Source organism: Oncorhynchus gorbuscha, linkage group LG16, assembly GCF_021184085.1.
Source record: "Oncorhynchus gorbuscha isolate QuinsamMale2020 ecotype Even-year linkage group LG16, OgorEven_v1.0, whole genome shotgun sequence".
Taxonomy (NCBI): domain Eukaryota; kingdom Metazoa; phylum Chordata; class Actinopteri; order Salmoniformes; family Salmonidae; genus Oncorhynchus; species Oncorhynchus gorbuscha.
The window spans coordinates 22,558,933-22,580,982 of record NC_060188.1 but is presented as its reverse complement, the minus strand read 5'-3'; the positions used below and the strand labels follow the sequence as shown (position 1 = coordinate 22,580,982).

Below are 22,050 nucleotides of genomic sequence, written 5' to 3'. Positions count from 1 at the left end.
GCTCAGTGAAATCATCCTCCCTGTCCCACCCTATCCTCTACCCTCCGCTGGGAAGACAACCAGACCAAAGCAGATTTTTGAAACACTATCCACCCTCCCTCGCCTGCCAGCCATACTCTATGATCTCTACCTCCTCTCCCTCAGATGGGGACCAGAGAATAAAAAATACAATAACAATGAGAACAGTGTCAGCAGAATATCAAGCAGGGTCCTGGAACCGCTGGAGGATCCTGTCCGTGTCGGATGCCCCATCATGAGGCTGTGGTTGTGGGTCTGGAAGACTGTCAGAGAGCCAGCAGCATGCCAGGCAGAAAGGCCTGTTAAGTGAAGGCAGATGAATGTGTTCGTCTCCCCAGTTTATTGAAGCCCAATAGACCTCCCACCTCCTTTCCCCCAGAACCCACAGACAGAAAACTGGCACGGCACTCCACTAATAACATTTGGATGCTGTTCACATTGTCTTGTTCGTTACTTGTTGCGGTATGTGTTGTTGTTCTTTCTTTGATGGTGAGCCTTTCTTTTGTGCTGCCGTACCAAGGGGTATGAGTTGTGGAAGGATTACTGCTTTGACATGTTTTTGCAAGAATCACAACAAAACCCTCACCCTACCCCTCTTTCTTCATCCTATTATCAAACACCCACTCAAACTGAGAATCTAAGCAGTATGTCATTATCCGTCAGGGAGTACTATCAATGTACATCATATCATCTGTCTAATTAGCCTGTTAGACAGCCATTAACAATGACTCATTGTTATCAATAAACAAGGAACATGCTTACATTATGGCTCCAAGGATGTCCAATGTGGCACACAGATAGTCATTCTTTCAGATAATGTTGGTCTTTCCAAATGCAACACACACACACACACACACACACACACACACACACACACACACACACACACACACACACACACACACACACACACACACACACACACACACACACACACACACACACACACACACACACACACACACACACACACACACACACACACACACACCTCCTCCTACTCCTCCCAACACACCTTCGCCAGCGTCGGTGGGAGCCATTGGGGTGTCACCCAAGAAGACTAGTGCACTGTTCAAGGAGGCAGCTGGACCTGCTTTTCAGAGCGCACGTGCACAGTTCACTGTGGATGTGTCACAACAACAGCCACATCAACTGATCCCAGGTCAGTACCCTCTGACCTCTGCCAGGTACACCATGATCTCTTCTAACACTCGCTTTGCCAGGGAGGCACAAACAAGTCTGTTGTACTAGAAAAAAGGTGCTATCTAGAACCTAAAAGAGTTCTTTAGCTGTACCCATTGCAGGCCCACGGACCAATAGAAAAAGAAAAGAAGCTCAGTCGGGGTCTCAACTTACTGTTGAGAGTTAGAGTAATAGAATACAGTAAGCACAAATTATACATTTGGTTGTTCATCAGCAGTCACTCAATTAGCCCATGTCAGCTACATTTTTTTTTAGATTGGTAAGTTAGCAGCCAGCTATCTAAACTTGTAATAAGATGGTCGAATTATCAACCGGGGTGTGGCCCATTGATCATCAGTAATCATATTAAAAACTGTAAACATCCACCCTATTGGAAGAATTAGTAGAATTGCCTGAAACTAGTTATAACATTTAAAAATTATCTTTGCCCTATGGCAAAATGTGTAGAATTGCAGAAAACTTGCTTTTAAATGGAAACATTTTCTCTACGCCCCATGGCAAAATGTGCAGAACAGAGGAAATTAACTTGATTTGTTTTCTTCTCTTTGCTGTCAAGATGAGGCCACTAAAATGGTGGGGGTGGTGAGTTCCATTTTGTTGTGGCCCCTCCCCCATCAGCGTTGCCCATCCCTGCCATAGGAGAAACCTTTGAAGAACTCTATTTGCGTCCAGGTAGAACCTGGAACTAAAAAGTGTTCTACCTGGAACCTAAAGGATGCTCCGATGGGGACAGTCAACAAACCCTTTTGCAACCCTTTTTGTCTAAGAGTGTATGACCACTGTGAATCACATCTGCAGTAAACACACATTTTGTTGCTATTTTTCATAATATACAAGCTCTCTTGACTCTTGACACAACTATATCCACAAAAAGGATTTTGTTTTTGTTAAGTTCATAAATCATCAATTATTAATACTAGTGTGCCTCCCAGTGGTCATCCATTGATGATGCACCAGTTTTTGATAACAGTTTTTCTCAGTTGCTACAAACAATTTTTGGATCTGTGTTGAAACCTACAGAGTGCGAATTACACTGTGACATTCAGGGGGTCTCTGTTTTTCTTATTCTACAACAAGTCATGAGGTTTTCATCTGATTGTCGAACAAATCACTTAAAAAAGTAGGCTACCTGCAAATGTTTGTCCATTCCAAAATAATTCCAACTTAATAATATAATAATAATAATATATGCCATTTAGCAGACGCTTTTATCCAAAGCGACTTACAGTCATGTGTGCATACATTCTACGTATGACTTCCAAACAGTACACTTTTTGCATGTCTTAGACCACCTTTTGCATAACTTTAAATACAAATGTCATCAGTGAATACAAAATTCACTGCTAAAGACCTGCTCCAGCCTCATTGTGACCTGTTCATCATGTGTTTTTACTTGGCCTTTCACACGTGGCAGGAGAAGTGTGCTGGTTTCTAGTATTTGTTTTGTTCACAGAGTACTTACACATCATCCATATTCCCTCACTTAGTTTTATATTTTTCTATCATGAGACAAGTGTGCAATTGACCTTTCACCAAGCCCCCCCCCCCCCCCCCTCGGTTACTGTTGCAACCTCCGACAACATTTTCCCAGGACGCTCAATCCCCTCACAATGATCTCATACGGTGGTTCTAATACACAATTAAATTTAACACAGACTACCCCTTGCTAATTAGGAAACTCTTGGGTATGATGTGGTGGACTGTCATTATAATTACTTCACGGGAACCTGGTAAATTTGTGTTTTTAGTGTAGCTAGCCACTGAATGGCTCTGAATTCACTGTCAGCATGCAGTCAAAGCTATAACCCCTTGTAGAGCTAACTAGTGCTCTCAAGTCTTATCCTGATGTGTACAGAAGATGGGAGTTGAATTTATAACATTGCTAACTTAGCTAGCTAACATACACTACCTTTCAAAATTTTAGGGTCACTTAGATATGTCCTTATTTTTTAAAGAAAAGCTCATTTTTTTGTCCATTAAAATAACATCAAATTGATCAGAAATACATTGTAGACATTGTTAATGTTGTAAATGACTATAGTAGCTGGAAACGGCTGTTTTTTTAATGGAATATTTACATAGGCATACAGAGGCCTATCATCAGCAACCATCACTCCTGTGTTCCAAGGGCACGCTGTGTTAGCTAATCCAAGTTTAGCATTTTAAAAGGCTAACTGATCATTAGAAAACTCTTTTGCAATTATGTTAGCACAGCTGAAAACTGTGAAAAGAAAAGATTAAGATGGGTAAAAGAACACAGATACTGGACAGAGGAACTCAGCCTAGAAGGCCAGCATCCCGGAGTCGGCATCCCAATTAGCCAACTCCAATGGGGACAGCTAGTGGGATCCGACACATACATTAGACAAATACATTAGAGACAAAAGACTTTACAATTTACATTTACTTAAAAACATTAACATATGGTGCATCTATCAGTTCCACATACATGTCAGTACATACACACAACAAGTAGTTCACATGGTGGAGAGTTGTTGTGCCGTGAGGTGTAGCTTAATTTTGGGTAAATGAGACACAGAGCTAGCTAGCTAACCAAAAATACTCTTTCAAAAGGCTCTGCATTTCAAGAATCACAGTAGCGAGTAGCATACTATTCAATAATTTAGCCATTTAATTAAGCATTATTCTTTTGAGGAAAACTTTGCCATAACCCTCACTATTTTTCATGCTATTTGAACGCGAGCTTGGAGCTCTGCAATTGGTTAGCCAAAATTCTGAGGCGGGTAAATTGTGGTCATTGTTTCCTGCAATCCATAAATACTACTGCACCAAATTCTAAATTACCCCATCAGTGTCATACCACAATATAGAGAAAGATCTGTCTAATTGTTATGATTTTATAACAGTACTGTGGACATGCAGAGATGCAGAATAATAAGTTGGGTTATTTCTTACTGTTGGGTTATTTCTTACTGTTGGGTTATTTCTTACTGTTGGGTTATTTCTTACTCCTAAATCATCATCTCCAACATTGGGACCTTCCATTAGGAACTTTGCTTTGGTTTTAGGCCGATAGATTATTATCAGTTGTGTTCCTTGTATTCACTTTTCCTTATTCCTATTGTGGATTGGGTTTCTGTGTGCCAATGGAAAGTCTACAAAACTATGACCAAACCAGCCTTTATATTCAATTGGATTGTGATGATACCGATGAATGAATGCTGCATACAATGTGATGATTTATGGATAAAAAATAAAAAATAACAAATCATATTTCATTTGATGTGTATAAAATATGCAAAAAAAGGAGAGTAATTGCACATAATTCTGCACCTTTGGAAAGTTGTTCATGATTTATCATGATTTAGTGACTGCAAAAAAATGGGTTGATCTTCTGGGATTTTTAAAAGACTAACTTTCTGTTTTGGCTGCTTGGGCTCAAGAGATACAGTTGAAGTCAGAAGTTTACATACACCTTAGCCAAATACATTTAAACTCAGTTGTTCACAATTCCTGACATTTAATCCTAGTAAAAATTCCCTGTCTTAGGGCAGTTAGGATCACCACTTTATTTTAAGAATGTGAAATATCACAATAATAGTAGAGATAATTATTTATTTCAGCTTTTATTTCTTTCATCACATTCTCAGTGGGTCAGAAGTTTACACACACTCAATTAGTATTTGGTAGCATTGCCTTTTAAACTTCTGACCAACTGGGAATGTGATGAAAGAAATAAAAGCTGAAATAAATCATTCTCTCTACTATTATTCTGACATTTCACATTCTTAAAATAAAGTGGTGATCATAACTGAATCTTCACAAACTGAATCTTTACTTAATCTTTACTAGGATTAAATGTCAGGAATTGTGAAAAACTGAGTTTAAATATATTTGGCTAAGGTGTATGTACACTTCTGACTTCAACTGTAGCTTTTCTATTCTAGGTGGATTTTGGGCTGCTCTACTCTGCTAAGACATCCAAATGGGATGAGTTTCCTAAATGCAGAATGAAAGGATGTTGTTAAGAGATGCTACAGCTGAGAGAAGAGGGTCAATACCTCTGAATTTGTATGATGTGGTTTTGGTCATGATCCATTCAATGGTAATAAAGTAAAGGATAGGAGAGATGAGTGACCCTGACCTGTCTCACTCCAGACTGTACAGTGAACCACTTAGAGAGGGTACTGCCAAAGAGAATATACATGAAGAGGTCCAGAATCTGCTTCTCCAATAGAAATCCCTATCATGTCTGTAGTCGATGTCATAGAGACTTTAGCTAGCTAAGCTCATGCACAGAAACACGCCATCGGGTCGACCGGTCACGCAGGCCGTCAAATCAAAGGGACTTCTTCGATATAAAGCTGTTTTTGACAGAAATTAGAACATGTCGCTTTCACAAGGTTGTTTTAATGACATGATGAGCTACTTTACATTGGCTTGACTTTAGGTTGTGCCTTCACAGAAAAGTAACTACTAAGGAAGACAATTTTCTTTCTCTCAATGACTCCACAAACCCCACATTGGTCACTTGGAACTCTGGGTGTGAAAACTCTTTGGGACTACCCATAATGACTCTGCATTTGAAGTAGTCAAAAACATGTCCATGATTGTAAGAATACCATACAATCTCAGAATCTGTGGAGAGACCATACATCTATTGCATCCTTGTCATGTGCAGAATCATGCTTGCTCCTGCCTTAGCTTGGCTGACTCCATACATACATTTTCCGTAAAGCAGAATAAAAAATGATTGATTCCGCATTACTCCTAAACTGGGCTTCAAGTCGCAATCCAGTCTCCGTTTCATTTCATTTATCAGCTGGTTTACTTAACAAAAGGCACATCTCAAGGTGGTCCTCTATTGCTCCTCTATTGTTCCGGCAAGCAAGGGGGAGGCCAATGACATCAGAGGGCACCATGAGACCAACTCCTTGAATGAAGTTTGCAGTTATGTCAACAACAAAAAACTTTTTACTCAAAACATATTTCTTTAATTAATAAGAGTGTGAATACATTACTGTATTTACACATGGGATATTGTTTTTCAACGGGAAAGTTTTTTTTTTAAATAGCTGGAGTGCGTCTTTCAAGTATGAGGTTTCTCAAAAAAAATATATTTTATAAATCAACAACATAAATAATATGATACAGTGTACGTAGTCAGAAACTGTGATTTCATTGGATTTGTTCACATGGCTTTCCATGGCAGTCCACAATTCTATAATAAACTGAACTGTTTTTTTTATGTTGAGCATGGCATCACGTTGTGCATGGCTCCAATCAGGCCTTTATGGTAGAGAGGCCAAACGGAGGCCACTCCTCAGTAAAAGGCACATGAAAGCCCGCTTGGAGTTTACCAAAAGCCACCTAAAGACTCTCAGACCATGAGAAACAAGATTCTCTGGTCTAACTTTTTTCCTTCCCTGCAGATCCTCTCAAGCTCTGTTTATTTGTATAGGGAGTGTTGCTGCACAGCGATTTTCAGGTCTCCCCAGTGATGTGCAATCGGGTTCAAGTCCGGGCACTGGCTGGGCAGCTCAAGGACATTCAGAGACTTGTCTTGGCTGTGTGCTTAGGGATGTTGTCCTGTTGGAAGGTGAACCTTCGCCCCAGTCTGAGGTCCTGAGTGCTCTGGAGCAGGTTTTCATCAAGGATCTCTCTGTACTTTGCTCCGTGCATCTTTGACACGATCCTGACTGGGAAATGGGAGGGACACCGATCCTGTAGAGGTTTTAAGGCTTAAACATCCTTCTTTAACCTGTCTCCTCCCCTTCATCTACACTGACTGAAGTGGATTTAACAACGGACATTAATAAGGGATCATAGCTTTCACCTGGATTCACCTGGTCAGTCTGTCAGAAAGAACAGGTGTTCTAAATGTTTTGTACACTGAGTGTATAATTTTGTGTGGAAATAGTTTGTTTATGCCAACAGGATCGTTGTGTGTTAGCCTGTGCATCTGTACTGAGATCAGTTACACAATGCATAAAGAAATAAGCCCCCTGTGAAGAAGAGCTTCCTGTTTGTGTGTCAAGGCCAAAATGAGCAGCATCAGTCTGCCTGCATCAGATACACGGTGTGAATGGCGATGTAGAGCACTTAGTGTGGTAGTTACATGAGCAGTTCCGTTCCATCCACCAGATGGCCATATCTAAACACAGACTGGCTCTGTACACTGTCAGATAGCTCAGCTGTCACAGAGGCACGACACTATCCACCATCAACCGCAATAGGAAGAGGGACAGTCATAATATATTTAATAAAGTCTTCAATTGGGTCTACTGTCTGTGCCTGCCTGTGACTGACTGTCTGTGACCCACTTGCTGATGTTGAGGACCAATCTCACAGGAAGTGTTCAACTATAAGCCTCTTCGAAGCATCGTCTGGTGTCCATCCTTCTCTTTCTCTCACTCCCCCCTTTTCTCTCGTCAAAATGTATTCTGCTCGGGAGGTTAATTATCTTCCTTCTTTTTTTGCTTTCTCCCTTTACTCCTCCTTTTTTTCTCATCTTGATAACAAAGCCGTGTTGAAGAAACCAGAAGCCTCTAAAGGGCATCAAATGTAATTATGAGGAGAATGGGGCAAACTCACAACTCACCTTGCTTTTAATACATAGCGGGGTCAACTATTACCTGTAAAATATAAGGAAGCCATGCTTGGCTGTCCTCATTTGGCCTCTTGAAAAAGATCTGTTTATAGTCATGGGCGTTCACTAACAATTATCTTCTAATCTATGAGTATCCTATACAAAAACAGTTAGTGACTAAAACGTTTTGTGATTGAGAGCTCTGCATACCCTTTTGGGACTAACAAATCTATTTACCATCTACCGCCTGGTAAGCTTTCTTATCATCTGTGTTTTCCTTGGAGGCAGGCTGGTAAAAGTGGCATCAGTGGTATTTACTAGAGTTCCACATTAAAGCCACTCATGCCAGATTCCCTCCAGTTGGACCCAGTTAGGCTGTCCTATGCCAAATGTTTTTCAATGCTTTTCGAAACTAGTGAAATATGTTCACTATGCAAAGGAAACATTAAACAGATCTGCTGTGAACAGGATGTCAATGCAAACTCCTTTGAAAGGCATAACTAAGAGGAATGAGATATATGCCTATAAAGTATATACAGTACAGTGATGTATGACTATGACCTTATACAAACCATATACTGTGTTCTCTGACGGGATGTGTACAGCGCTGTGTTTTCCTTGCTCAGACTAGATGGACTATAGATGGACTATAGACTATGTACATAGAGACCTGGGCCAAGATACATCTGGAACCTTAAGAAGATCCCATAGCATCCACACACCTCGCTGGGTTAATAATTCGGTCACAGAACCTGAACGCCTGAACGCTTTGAGCAATTCAGCTAGGGTTCAGGAAGAGAGGCGTGAGGGAGGAGGGTAGAGGAGGAGGAGGGGGTAGATGAGTGAGGGAACAAGCATGGTCACAAATAAAGCAAGTTTCATGAGGGAGGAGGTCTAGTGTTTGCGTTTTCTTGAGCTCTCTCGCCTCCTCTTCTTCTGGCTCCCCTCTCTCTCTCCCTCTCTCCCTGGGTTGGGGTGAACAGCAGGTGGCGCAGGCAGGGAGTGCAGCCTCAGCTGGACACGGGGATTAGAAATCGGTGACACTCCACTGACTTCTGCACTGGAGCTTCACACTGGATGGACAACAAGCCCACCACGGAAAAGTAAGTGGTTTTCTCTGCTCTCCATCCCTGTGTGGTATTGCAGCTGTTTTATGACTATTACAGAGTTGAAGAAAATAAATGGTCTCAGATATTAGAAGGGGAAGGTCCAAACTTGAATTGGATGGGAGGTTTCAATCGATCAGGACCAGAGATTCATGGTATTTTTCCTCTGCTCATTGTCAGATTTAATTTCACTTCGATGGTGTTACAAATTAGACAGTTCAAGTTGTTATTTTTCAGATTTAAGATTATGTAATAAATGGGGACATTCGGGAGTTCTTTCTACAAAAAAAAATGAACATGTGTAGACTGGAGTGGATCAGCTGCCTGTTGCTTTTGGGGTTGATGGACCATTTGTACCTTCATGCCCAGTGAACAGAAAGTGATTTGTGATGTATCGTTTTTTTAATCCTCTCTTCATTTTTCCACACTAACCTACATGTCTGAACTGGTAGATTGACATCGTGTTTCCCTAGAGAGACAGGAAGCTGTCAAGTCTCATGTCTCACTAGCAACATGCATCTCTTCTTTTGTCCACAACAAAATAACCCCTCTTCAGTTTCTAGAGATAGATGCCCAGCTTGATTGCAATGGGGCCATTTGGGGAGCTTTTTGCCTGGTGCTTAAGCTTTTTTAGCTGGCTTATAAATGGGGTGTTATGATAAAAGCTGTATAATAACGCAAAATGGGGTCACCAGCCTTGCTTATAGACAGTGCAGATGGAGGATAAACAAATGACATATCAAGCTAATTAATACAGATAAAATGCCTCACATCATTCTGCCTCAGGCTATAAAAGTCTTGATAACAGTTTTTCATGTATGACTGTACTAAACGGCATAAAGGGTCAAATAAAATGTACCAGTATGTTTATCTTTTGAATCAGCCATCCATCTTGGTCCATATCAAAATAAAGTCCCCATGTCTAATCTAAGTGGGCTGGCATGTCTTTCTACACTTATCTGCCTTCTAGGGCCGCAAGTGCCATTTAATTGGCAATATGTTCCAAAACCATCACAGCAGTTTGAGGCTGAATTGTGAAAACATTAGAGGATGTATTGCTCCAAGCGTCAAATCCTTCATTCTGCTGGAAGTCAAAGCAGACAGTCAAAGTTTGTTTGCCAAAGGATAATGGTAATATACTGCATGGTTGGGTTAGCAAGGCTTCCTGGGTGTTTCTCAAATGGCTCAGAGGCTATTCTCCCTGTGAGATGAGATCCCTAGGTCTCATTTATCCAGTTTTCCTGTGCATACATGCTTCATGGCTGAGATAGGGCTGTGAAAGCCGGCACTCAGGGGAGAGGAGGCAGCATTAATATTGCAGAGGTTTTCCTCTGGGTGTAAATGAAAAGACTGAGGGTCTGAGTGTGAACGCATGCTAAAGGTCAAGGTTCCCTCTGCACTGACGGAAAACAGGCATGATATTATTTACACTGTAAAGGGGTTGCTGTGAATTGATCAGTAAGTTACAGGCAGCAAAGAAACATGTAAGTTACTGTATTTCATATTGCACACACCACATACCAGTTAAATTGGTACAGCACTCTTACTAATAGGTGGAACAAATATAGCCACTTACAAGGCACGCCTCAAAATATTTTAATGGGCCACAAACAACAATACCATGCAGCTAGTAGTGATTAAAAGGGTTTTGGTGCTCCAAAAAACACAGTACAGGGATGGATTACAGTACTGTTCGAAATACAGCAATTCTTTCCCCTCCTACATCATTTTCTCACAATGCACCATAATTTACAATATGCTGCAGTAAAAGGTTTCATGGTATTTTCCTGTTGATAATATCCCAAAATGACCATATAACTTAGTTTTCCTTTACAGTGTAGCTGAGACTATTAGCTAAGACCAACGTGGGGAAATTAAAATTGGGATAATGTGCAAAACAGTCAGGGTTAGATTAGCGTTGTATTTTTGTAAATAACAGCTGGTGCGTGATATCTAAGGAAGTCTCAAGGTATCCCATGACAAGCTAGAGAGTTTTCATCTGTATTTTTCGTAGCTGTATTCTGCCATAAGCAAACAGGAAAACGCTCACCCAGAGGTGGCTCTCCTAGTGGCCGGGGACTTTAATGCAGGAAACTTAAATCTGTCTTACCAAATTTCTATCAGCATGTTAAATGTGCAACCAGAGGGATAACAACTCTGGACCATCTTTACTCCACACACAGGGATTCATACAAAGCTCTCCCTCTCCCTCCATTTGGCAAATTTGACGATAATTCTATCCTCCTGATTCCTGCTTACAAGCAAAAATTAAAACAGGAAGCACCAGTGACTCGATCAATAAAAAACGTGGTCAGATGAAGCATTTGCCAAGCTGCAGGACTGTTTTGCTAGCACAGACTGGAATATGTTCCGGGATTCCTCCAATGGCATTGAGGAGTACACCACATCAGTCATTGGCTTCATCAATAAGTGCATCGATGACGTTGTCCCCACAGTGACTGTACATACATACCCCAACCAGAAGCCATGGATTACAGGCAACATCTGCACTGAGCTAAAGGCTAGAGGTGCCGCGCTCAAGGAGCGGGTCTCTATCCCAGAAGCTTATAAGAAATTCCGCTATGCCCTCCGACGAACCATCAAACAGGCAAAGCCTCAAAACAGGAACAAGATAAAATCATCCTACACCGGCTCTGACGCTCGTCGGATTTGGCAAACCCTTAAAGACTACAAAGGGAAGCACAGCGGAGAACTGCCCATTGACATGAGCCTACCAGACGAGCTAAACTACTTAAATCAAATCAAATCCAATCAAATTGATTTATATAGCCCTTCGTACATCAGCTGATATCTCAAAGTGCTGTACAGAAACCCAGCCTAAAACCCCAAACAGCAAGCATTGCAGGTGTAGAAGCACCTGTACTTCTATGCTCACTTCGAGGCAAATAACACTGAAACATGCATGAGAGCTCCAGCTGTTCCAGAAGACTGTGTGATCACTCTCTCCGCAGCCGGTGTGGGTAAGACCTTTAAACAGGTCAACATTCACAAGGCCACAGGGCCAGACGGATTACCAGGACGTGTACTGCGATCAATCCGCTAACCAACTGGCAAGTATCATCACTGACATTTTCTACCTCTCCCTGTCCGAGTCTGTAAGACCAACATGTTTTAAGCAGACCACCATAGTTCCTGTGCCCAAGTACACTAAGGTAGCCTGCCTAAATGACTACCCGACTACACGTATGTAGCCATGACATGCTTTGAAAGGCTGCTTAGAAAGGCATTATCCCAGAAACCCTAGACCCACTCCAATTTGCATACTGTACCAATAGATCCACAGATTATGCAATCTCTATTGCACTCCACACTGCCCTTTCCACCCTGAACAAAAGGAACACCTATGTGAGAATGCTATTCATTGACTACAGCTCAGCGTTTAACACCATGGTGCCCTCAAGCTCATCAATAAGCTAAGGACCCTGGTACTAAACACCTCCCTCTGCAACTGGATCCTGGGCTTCCTGACAGACCGCCCCCAGGTGGTAAGGGTAGGGAACAACATATCTGCCACGCTGATCCTCGACACAGAGGCCCCTCAGGGGTGCGTACTCAGTCCCCTCCTGTACTCCCTGTTTACTCATGACTGCACGGCCAGGCACGACTCCAACACCATCATTAAGCCACAGGTGGAGGGAGGAGGTTAATAAGGAAGGAGTGAGGGAGGGGGAGAGGAGGAGAAGGTGGAGAGAGGAGGAGGAGGTGGAGGGAGGAGGATAATAGGGAAGGAGAGAGGGGGGGAGAGGAGGAGGAGGTGGAGAGAGGTGGAGGAGGTGGAGGGAGGAGGTTAAGTTTGCCGATGACACAACAGTGGTAGGCCTGATCACCGACAACGACGAGACAACCTATAGGGAGGAGGTCAGAGACCTGGCCTTGTGGTGCCAGGAAAACAACCTCTCCCTCAACTTGATTAAGACAAAAGAGATAATTGTGGACTACAGGAAAAAGAGGGCCGAGCACACCCCCATTCTCATCGACGGGGCTGTAGTAGAGCAGGTTGAGAGCTTCAAGTTCCTTGGTGTCCACATCACCAACAAACTAACATGGTCCAAGCACACCAAGACAGTTGTGAAGAGGGCACGACAAAACCTATTCCCCCTCAGGAGACAGAAAAGATTTGGCATGGGTCCTCAGATCCTCAAACGGTTCTACAGCTGCACCATCGAGAGCATGGTTGCATCCCTGCCTGGTATGGCAACTGCTCATCCTCTGACCACAAGGCACCACAGAGGGTAGTGCGTACGGCCCAGTACATCACTGTGGAAAAGCTTCTTGCCATCCAGGCCCTCTATAGCAGGCGGTGTCAGACGAAGGCCCTAAATATTGTCAAAGACTCCAGCCACCCTAGTCATAAACTGTTCTCTCTGCTACTGTTCTCTCTGCTACTGCACGGCAAGTGGTACCGGAGCACCAAGTCTAGATCCAAGACGCTTCTAAACAGCTTTTACCCCCAAGCCATAAGACTCCTGAACATCTAATTAAATGGCTTCCAAGACTATTTGCATTTGTCCCCCCCCTCTTTTACACCGCTGCTACTCTCTATTGTTATCATATATGCATAATCACTTTAAGAACTCTACCTACATGTACATATTATCTCAATTACCTCGACTAACCGGTGCCCGCACACATTGACTCTGTACCTGTACCCCCCTGTATATAGTCTCGCTATGGTTATTTTACTGCTGTTCTTTAATGACTTGTTCCTTTTATTTCTTATTGTTATTTGATCATGTTTTTTGGTTGTTTTTTAAAACTTCATTGTTGGTTAGGGGCTCGTAAGTAAGCATTTCACTGTAAGGTTGTATTCGGCGCATGTGACTAATAAAATTGTGTTTGATTTTGATTTGAGATTGATCTAATCTAGGCTCTAAATAAAGTATTGTACATGATCTGTTATCAATAATAAAACTAAGCAAATGTAAAGTGAAGAAAAACAGCGACTGGAAAAGGCTGCAACAAACACTCAAAGTGGACCGTTTTATCTCAATCTCTTACTTACAGTTATGGCTGCTTTGCGTGATGTATTGTTGTCTCTACCTTCTTGCCCTGTGTGCTGTTGTCTGTGTCCAATAATGTTTGTACCCTGTTTTGTGCTGCTACTGTACCATGTTCTGCTGCCATGTTTTGTTGCTACCATGTTGTTGTCATGTTGTGTTGCTCCCATGCGGTTTTGTCATGTGTTGCTGCCGTGTTGTCTTAGGTCTCTCTTTATGTAGTGTTGTCTCTCTTGTCGTGATGTGTGTTTTGTCCAATATTTTAATTTTTAATCCCAGCCCCTGTCCCCGCAGGAGGCCTTTTGCCTTTTGGTAGGCCATCATTGTAAATAAGAATTTGTTTTTAACTGACTTGCCTAGTTAAATAAAGGTTAAGTGAATAAAACATTGATTGAACATTGATTTATGAAATGTCTTTACTGCGTCACTGTTTAGGAATATAAACATATCATCTCACGGATTAATGATATTTGCTTATCAAGAATATAACAAGGACTGTCTCTTACTTGTATAGAAATCCTGTGCCCTGCTCTAGCCAAAACATAAGATTTATAATGGTTTTGTTTAATGTTAATTAGCTTCAAATCTATTTTCCCACCATCTCACCAATTTATAAAAATTCAGTCTGGAGCAGGCTGAGCTAGGATTGGCTGAAGATTTCAAAGCAGCTGGTTTTCAATGAATCTGTTTAAGCCTGAGAATGTGCATTTTAATGTCCTTTGGTAACCACCAACGAACTTCGTCTCATCTCGGAATTAGTAGAGACAAACGGTTGAGTTCAACCATCATATATGATTGATTGCTGTGTATACAGTTCGATACCAGTAAATCTTTTTTTACCTGAGATGAAACCTCTGGTCCTTTGGAGCTTGATATGTGCTCAGTCACTAGACAGACAACCAGACATATGTCATTTGACCAAAGGCTGCTGAGCACATAATCCTTCTTTCATGTAATGACTTTCTTCTTCTGTCTTCTCCACAGGTCAGGTGTCACAGCAATAGCGTCACAGGCTGAGGTTGGGTGAATAAACATGCACATGGACTGGATGAGAAAATCCAGCACTGGAATCAGAACGTGTGAAAAACAAACGGCTCAAAAAAAGAGAAAGAAGCAAAGTCCCTAAGTACATGTTGGTCCTTAGGTTGAACCACATGGATCATTTAAGCCCTTAGGTTGAACCACATGGATCATTTAAGCCCTTAGGTTGAACCACATGGATCATTTAAGCCCTTAGGTTGAACCACATGGATCATTTAAGCCCTTAGGTTGGACCACATGGATCATTTAAGCCCTTAGGTTGAACCACATGGATCATGTAAGCCCTTAGGTTGGACCACATGGATCATGTAAGCCCTTAGGTTGGACCACATGGATCATGTAAGCCCTTAGGTTGGACCACATGGATCATGTAAGCCCTTAGGTTGAACCACATGGATCATGCAAGCTCTTAGGTTGAACCACATGGATCATGTAAGCTCTTAGGTTGAAACACTTGGATCATTTAAGCCCTTAGGTTGGACCACATGGATAATGTAAGCTCTTAAGTTGAACCACTTGGATCATGTAAGCCCTTAGGTTGGACCACATGGATCATGTAAGCCCTTAGGTTGGACCACATGGATAATGTAAGCTCTTAAGTTGAACCACTTGGATAATGTAAGCCCTTAGATGTGACCACATGGATCATGTAAGCCCTTAGGTTGGACCACATGGATAATGTAAGCCCTAGCAGCCTCTGCCGATAAGAAGGGGTGATATCAAAACATGGAGGTGCTGCTCTGTATCTGTACCCTCTGTCATCTATTGCTAGGCAAACATTGATATAAACATGGGGTCAGATAACCCTTAAACTATTTCTATATTATAAGAACTGACTTCTGTCAGCATGCAAATGGAGCATAGATGAGAGAACCTTTCGAGACAGAGAATCGGGCACTGACACGATTGAAATATGTAGGCTATATGACCTATGATTCAAGACCTTCAAAGCAAAGACACAGGCAGTATGGAAGTGCAGACCATCTCTCTGGTTCAGGCATATGTCAACGGTACGGAGCAACTAAACACCTCATATGACTACAACGTCACGGACGCGTCTGAGAACCCAGACACCTATCAGTTCTACACCATCGGCCTCTTCCTCTCCTGCCTCTACACCATCCTCCTCTTTCCCATCGGCTTCATTGGGAATATACTCATCCTGGTGGTCAACCTCAACCACAGGGAGAAGATGACCATCCCGGACCTCTACTTTGTCAACCTGGCGGTCGCAGACCTCATCCTGGTGGCAGACTCCCTCATCGAGGTCTTCAATCTCAATGAGAAGTACTATGAGTACGCTGTTCTGTGTACCTTCATGTCCTTATTCCTGCAGGTCAATATGTACAGCAGCATCTTTTTCCTGACATGGATGAGCTTTGATCGCTACGTGGCTCTGGCCAGCTCCATGAGCAGTAGTCCTCTGAGGACCATGCAGCACGCCAAGCTCAGCTGCAGCTTCATCTGGATGGCCTCCATCCTGGCTACGCTGCTCCCCTTCACCATCGTCCAGACCCAGCACCGCGGCGAGGTGCACTTCTGCTTCGCCAACGTCTTTGAGATCCAGTGGTTAGAGGTGACCATCGGCTTCCTGGTGCCCTTCTCCGTCATCGGCCTGTGCTACTCGCTGATCGTGCGTATCTTGATGCGGGCGCAGAAGCACCGGGGACTGTGGCCTCGCAGACAGAAGGCCCTGAGGATGATCGGGGTGGTGGTGCTGGTGTTCTTCATCTGCTGGCTGCCTGAGAACATCTTCATCAGCATCCAGCTGCTGCATGGCACGGACGACCCGGCCCAGCGCAGCACCTTCAGCGGCCACCTGTGGCACGACTACCCGCTGACGGGCCACATCGTCAACCTGGCCGCCTTCTCCAACAGCTGCCTCAACCCCATCATCTACAGCTTCCTGGGGGAGACCTTCAGGGACAAGCTAAGACTCTTCATCAAGCAGAAGGCCAGCTGGTCCGTGCTCTACCGCTTCTGCCACCACACCCTAGATTTACACATACCTGTGAGGAGTGAGGTGTCGGAGGTGTAACGCTGCAGGATCAGCAACATCTTTGTATGAAAGGTTAGGATGTAACAGAAGTCCAGGGGGGAGGAAGAGCTATCTGCTGCTGTGTCTACCCAGCAGGATCCTGGGAATTGTCTTCATGACACACTCAAGGCTTCCAGAATTCAGCTTCTTATAAGTGGTAGAGATACCATGGAGGAAAACTGAAACTGACCATGAGGCAGCCATTTTGTCTCCTGTAAGCGCGGGTGGAGAACACACGGTGTATCTTCATTAGATATAAATAATGATATTAGGGTAATGAATAAACATTTGGAAAATGGAGAAGGCAAATTGATGAAAATACCAGGTTTGGTGTTCTTTCAATGTCTTCTCTTCGCTTATCAAAAGATAAAGTCATTATTCTAATGTAACAAAGCTATACCTGTCATGAAACCGCAACAATCTACTCAGAGAAATGGCGGTGAGGGAACAAATTAAAACAGACACATCAAAGGGACCAGTGACTTGCTTCTCCTTGACCCTAGTGTGGTTATTGTAACACTGTATACTGCTCAGAACTGTTTGGGTAACCCATAAGACTGCTAGACACACCTGTTGTCGGATCGTTTTTTATGTACTGACAATTCACTGTATTGTAAGTAGATGTCCTTTTCTTTGTTTGCCTGTGCAAGCAATTGACCACTAACACCACTTTTATTTAAATAAATAAAATAAACATTTGTTTTTTAGGAAGCCGTTGAGAAGCTCTTTGCTGACATAGTACTGACAACCTTACGTGTATTACAAAAAGTGGAAGTAAAAGACAGGATATGCCTTCCACAAATCTAAACAAATCATTTTTCTACATATGAAAACAAATTGTAGGTGGTGACCTGCTGCATGTGCCCAGACGTCAGAAAAAAAGCTTCTTTGCCTTTGATTTTCTCCTACGTTTACAGAATTCATTTGAAATGTTTTTAACAAAAATATTCTTCAAAATCAAGGTAGATAGCAAAGGAAATGAATGAATGCTCATTTTCCTCAAGGATACACAAACAGTCGTGTGCCAGTGCCTTCAGTATTCGAAGAACGCTAAATATATCTAGTCAAGACCGTTACTCATTCTAAAGACGGATGCTATCCACAGTATTATGACCCTAGTTGTCAACTCCTGTTTGCCTGAGGCAGAAACAAGGAGGCAGGTGTTGTCCGGAGCGGAGGAGATGTGATTTATATGTAAAAACATTACTCAGCGAAGACGATGGAGGCGCTGCTATCATCTCTTGTGTTTACTCTCAGTCTCCAACAGTTTCAGTCATTCTGAAACTACAGTGAGCAGGGACAGATTTATTTACCAAATGCTTGTTTATTTACCAAATACTATTTTGGGTAAGCGATGAGGGTAAGGGTTAATATCCCTTTAAGTATCCTTTTTCTGTCTTGCTAATCTGTCTGTGAAATAAGGCTGAATAAAGACCAGATCTTTTAGTTCTTGTTACAGTTGAGAGTATGTACAGTAGGCTACTTACTGTAAGGAGTCTCACCTGCTCCTGTTTTGCTGGAAAAATCTCCTCAATTACAGGAACCCAGCAAAAGGACTGCTCCTCTCAACTATTGTTCTCATTCACTGTAAACACAAACATTCTGCAGAAATACACCAATCTTTGTAAGCTTATGCCATGACCCTGTTAACCCTTATTGAACTCAAGACCCTCGCCTCAGTCATTACCGTGTATGGAATCCTTACTGTGCATTACGGTGCATCCTGAGAAAAGTATCCATTTCCCATGAATGTAAAAGGAACTAAGAGAAAAACAAACAAATACATTGGATTCCAGTAATTGCAGTTCCCAGCAGTTAGGTTTTTGTGCTATTTGCTTGTGTTTGTGAATTACTCCTAGGTTACTCAAATTGTAACAATCCATTCTATCTCTAATTTGAATCTGGGGAAATGATGGATTAGTGCATGTGTCAGATATCGTTTGACTAATAGGCCTACTTACTGAAACCACAACAGAAGAGGCATGGTATTTTTTTTAATAGGCATCATAAAATATCTTATAGAATCTGCCAACAAGCCCTTCTATGTGCGCCTGAATTCCCACGCGTGAACCACCCATAACAAGCAAACTAATTTATATCAAGATATCAATAATAGCATAGTCTGGGTGTCGCTTCCGTGGCATTTCCTTTCCACCAACATGTACACATCGATAATCTCGAGATTTGAGATGTCAACGTTTGGAACCAGTTCAGCTCATCATTGGAATATGTGTGCTTGGTAGTAGTGTGAGGATTCGGAGAGAAATAACTTTGCACAGTATGTAACTGCCATTGCTAGTCATAGGCAATTTGAGGTTATGTACTTCGGGATTATGCAACAGGCGGGGGCCACTCAAACAGGATGGCAGTGGCTCATTTGGGTGCCACCACTTTGTAACATTTATGGCCTAAACCCATGTGCGTTGCACATTGATTTTCTTTTAGAGTGTCTGGCTAAAAAAAACAGGGCATCAAAAGCTGGGTTCCTAGTTGGAAGTAGACAGACTATCATGATCAACTTGTTTCTTACCTTGTAATAAATACTAACAATACACACTATCAAAGGAGAAATAAGGAGTAGTACTTAACAAACGATTCCTAATAATTACAAGGCAAATAAACACTGCCTACTAAGCAACACAAGAGGAGGTGAAAAACCTTTGGACAGTGCCATAAACGTATTCATTGTGGCTCCAAATCTTCTGACGTAAATCCAGTTTACAGCCTCTGTTTATATCATTAACAGATAGAGCAAATCAATAAACAGTTAATGCGTCGGGTTGAATCTGACATGGCTAAAAGTGATCTGTCTTTTTATTACCATCTCATATTACTGTGAATTGCACCCTCTATCCTAAACAACATTTTGGGATGAATATTCTCAAAGCTACAAGCAAAAAACTACTTCGGTGTCATTCCAGAGAGCAAATAGGTTCCCATTGAAAAATGGTTTCAAGGATGATACAGGGCACGCCTGCATGTACTGTAGTCGGATCCTGTGGTTTAATTATTGTTCCTGTGGGTGTTGCTGAGACAACCTCCCTGTGGGTCTGTTACAGTAATGCCAGTGAGAGTTCAGTAAGTTACATTGTGTGTGAATGGGAAAGTGTGCTGCTGGGCTGGATGGCCAGCCTGTGGCTGTGGTAAGGCTGGGCTGTATTTGTGGATGGAGCTGCTCAGCGGGAGATGGCGGCTTGGCGTAGTCTGGGAAAAGCATGAGCCCAAACCACAAACTGTTTTTCCAGCTGTGATAATCCAGGCAGCCTGGGAAATCAGCTCAGAGCATTGTTTGAATAATTGTTTGTAGGGGGTCTTTCGTGAAAATGTCAAACTTCTTGTGGTACATGATACAAAGATCTATCCTTTTCACACAAAACACGTCATATCCTTTCAGAGTGTACCTCTTTTTGGGTGAAATAGCATGTTAAATTGCTTGAACATGAGAACATACAGGTGATCCTCTCTGTGTACACTTGTGAACCACATATAGCAGAATGTTCAAAAATACTAGTACGGGGCTGGGTATGGGTTATACAATGTTTGTATGAGATTTAGTAATAAAATAAAGATCCCTGTGAGAATGACCTGAGGATGTGACTATCAAGGAAGGCGACAGAAGGGACGAAGACAGGAAGATGAGTGAGTGATAACGCAAGAATGACTGACAAGTTCATTAATATACAGAAGCAGCGGCCAGACGGACAAATCCAAAAGCACCCCAGGTCACCCATCCCCTGGGGTGAGGCAGAGCTGGACCCGTTCGGCACACGTGTGGTGTACACACACACACACACACACACACACACACACACACACACACACACACACACACACACACACACACACACACACACACACACACACACACACACACACACACACACACACACACACACACACACACACACACACACACACACACACACACACACACACACACACACAGGGAGATATAGACTGTGAGAAGAGTTTGACAGGGGACTGTGAGCGCAGCTGTCGGGTTGAGTAGGGGTCAGAGTTGGATGTGACTGACGTCATAGAAAGCAGAAATGGTGTGACTTTTTCCTTTGATTTCTCTTCCGCATTTTTCTCTTTGAATTTTGGTTTGGTTAGACCCTTGAGCATGCTTGGGCAGTATAACTTGACTTTTAAAGATGACCAGAGTAATACACACTGACATTCTATTGCAAATTGAAGAAAGGTGAAACACATTTACCACAGCCAATGTTGGGAAACTACTCCAAAAATACAGTTTACCAAGCTGCCAATTGCTTCACACAAGAAGTTAAGCTACACTAAAGCAAACTTAAGGAAAATGTATTTTACTTAACTAAAGTTACATTGAAAACTTAAATTACAAATTGAACGACATGGAGTTCACTACTCCCCAACACTGACCACTCCAAGGAGTGAGAGAAGGCTGCTGCCATGTCAAAGTAATTAAGACTGGATAGGGCTCATGCATAATCGTATGACAATGCACGCTTGTGGCGCTCGGTAGATGAATAATGGATCTGACTCGTAATTGCATTTGTAAATTAAAATTATTCACAGAAAAATGAGAGGTGAAAAAGAAAGGTTGCATTCTGGGTGATAGAAGGGGCAAAGGATGATTTTTGAACGTATGCTGAGATACACAAGCGTGCATTCAAGCAAATGATTGGCTGATTTTGAGACAAGTTCAATTTAGACAGCAAGCACACATAAAATGAAGAGCGCACGTGGTGACGAAGTTTATGTACTTTATCAGAAGCTGAGCGAAAGCTTAATGTGTTTTCCTCCCTCCTCCCCCTTGCCTAGCAGCACCCCTGCTCTACGTATAGATTTGACCTGCTACAACATCTGCACACACACACACACGCACGCACGCACGCACACACGCACACACACACACACAGGAGATATAGTAAACATGGTTATGGATATGTCCGAGGTAGATCAGAAGAGTATGTGCTGTATGCAGCCACTGATAAGTGAGAAGGGTTGAGCAGGGTGGATATGGGCTTCATCTCCATCTTCAGTTCTATTTGTTTATATTATGCAACGTGATGAATCCCTGGATAAAGCACGGTCAGA

At 42.5% G+C, this 22,050-nt stretch overlaps 1 protein-coding gene across 1 annotated transcript; it reads left to right on the top strand.

The window, feature by feature from the left end:
* The first annotated feature begins 8,748 nt into the window (after window positions 1-8,748).
* LOC124000608 (G-protein coupled estrogen receptor 1-like) lies at window positions 8,749-17,635 on the top strand. The gene is made up of 2 exons (XM_046307113.1): window positions 8,749-8,874; window positions 14,880-17,635. The coding sequence occupies exon 2, from the start codon at window positions 15,868-15,870 to the stop codon at window positions 16,972-16,974; it is 1,107 nt and encodes a 368-aa protein (XP_046163069.1). The 5' UTR covers window positions 8,749-8,874; window positions 14,880-15,867; the 3' UTR covers window positions 16,975-17,635.
* Window positions 17,636-22,050: the final 4,415 nt, after the last annotated feature.

Bases quoted from the DNA above. Each gene is read 5' to 3' on its own strand.
- LOC124000608 (XM_046307113.1), top strand. From the start codon at position 15,868: ATGATTCAAGACCTTCAAAGCAAAGACACAGGCAGTATGGAAGTGCAG.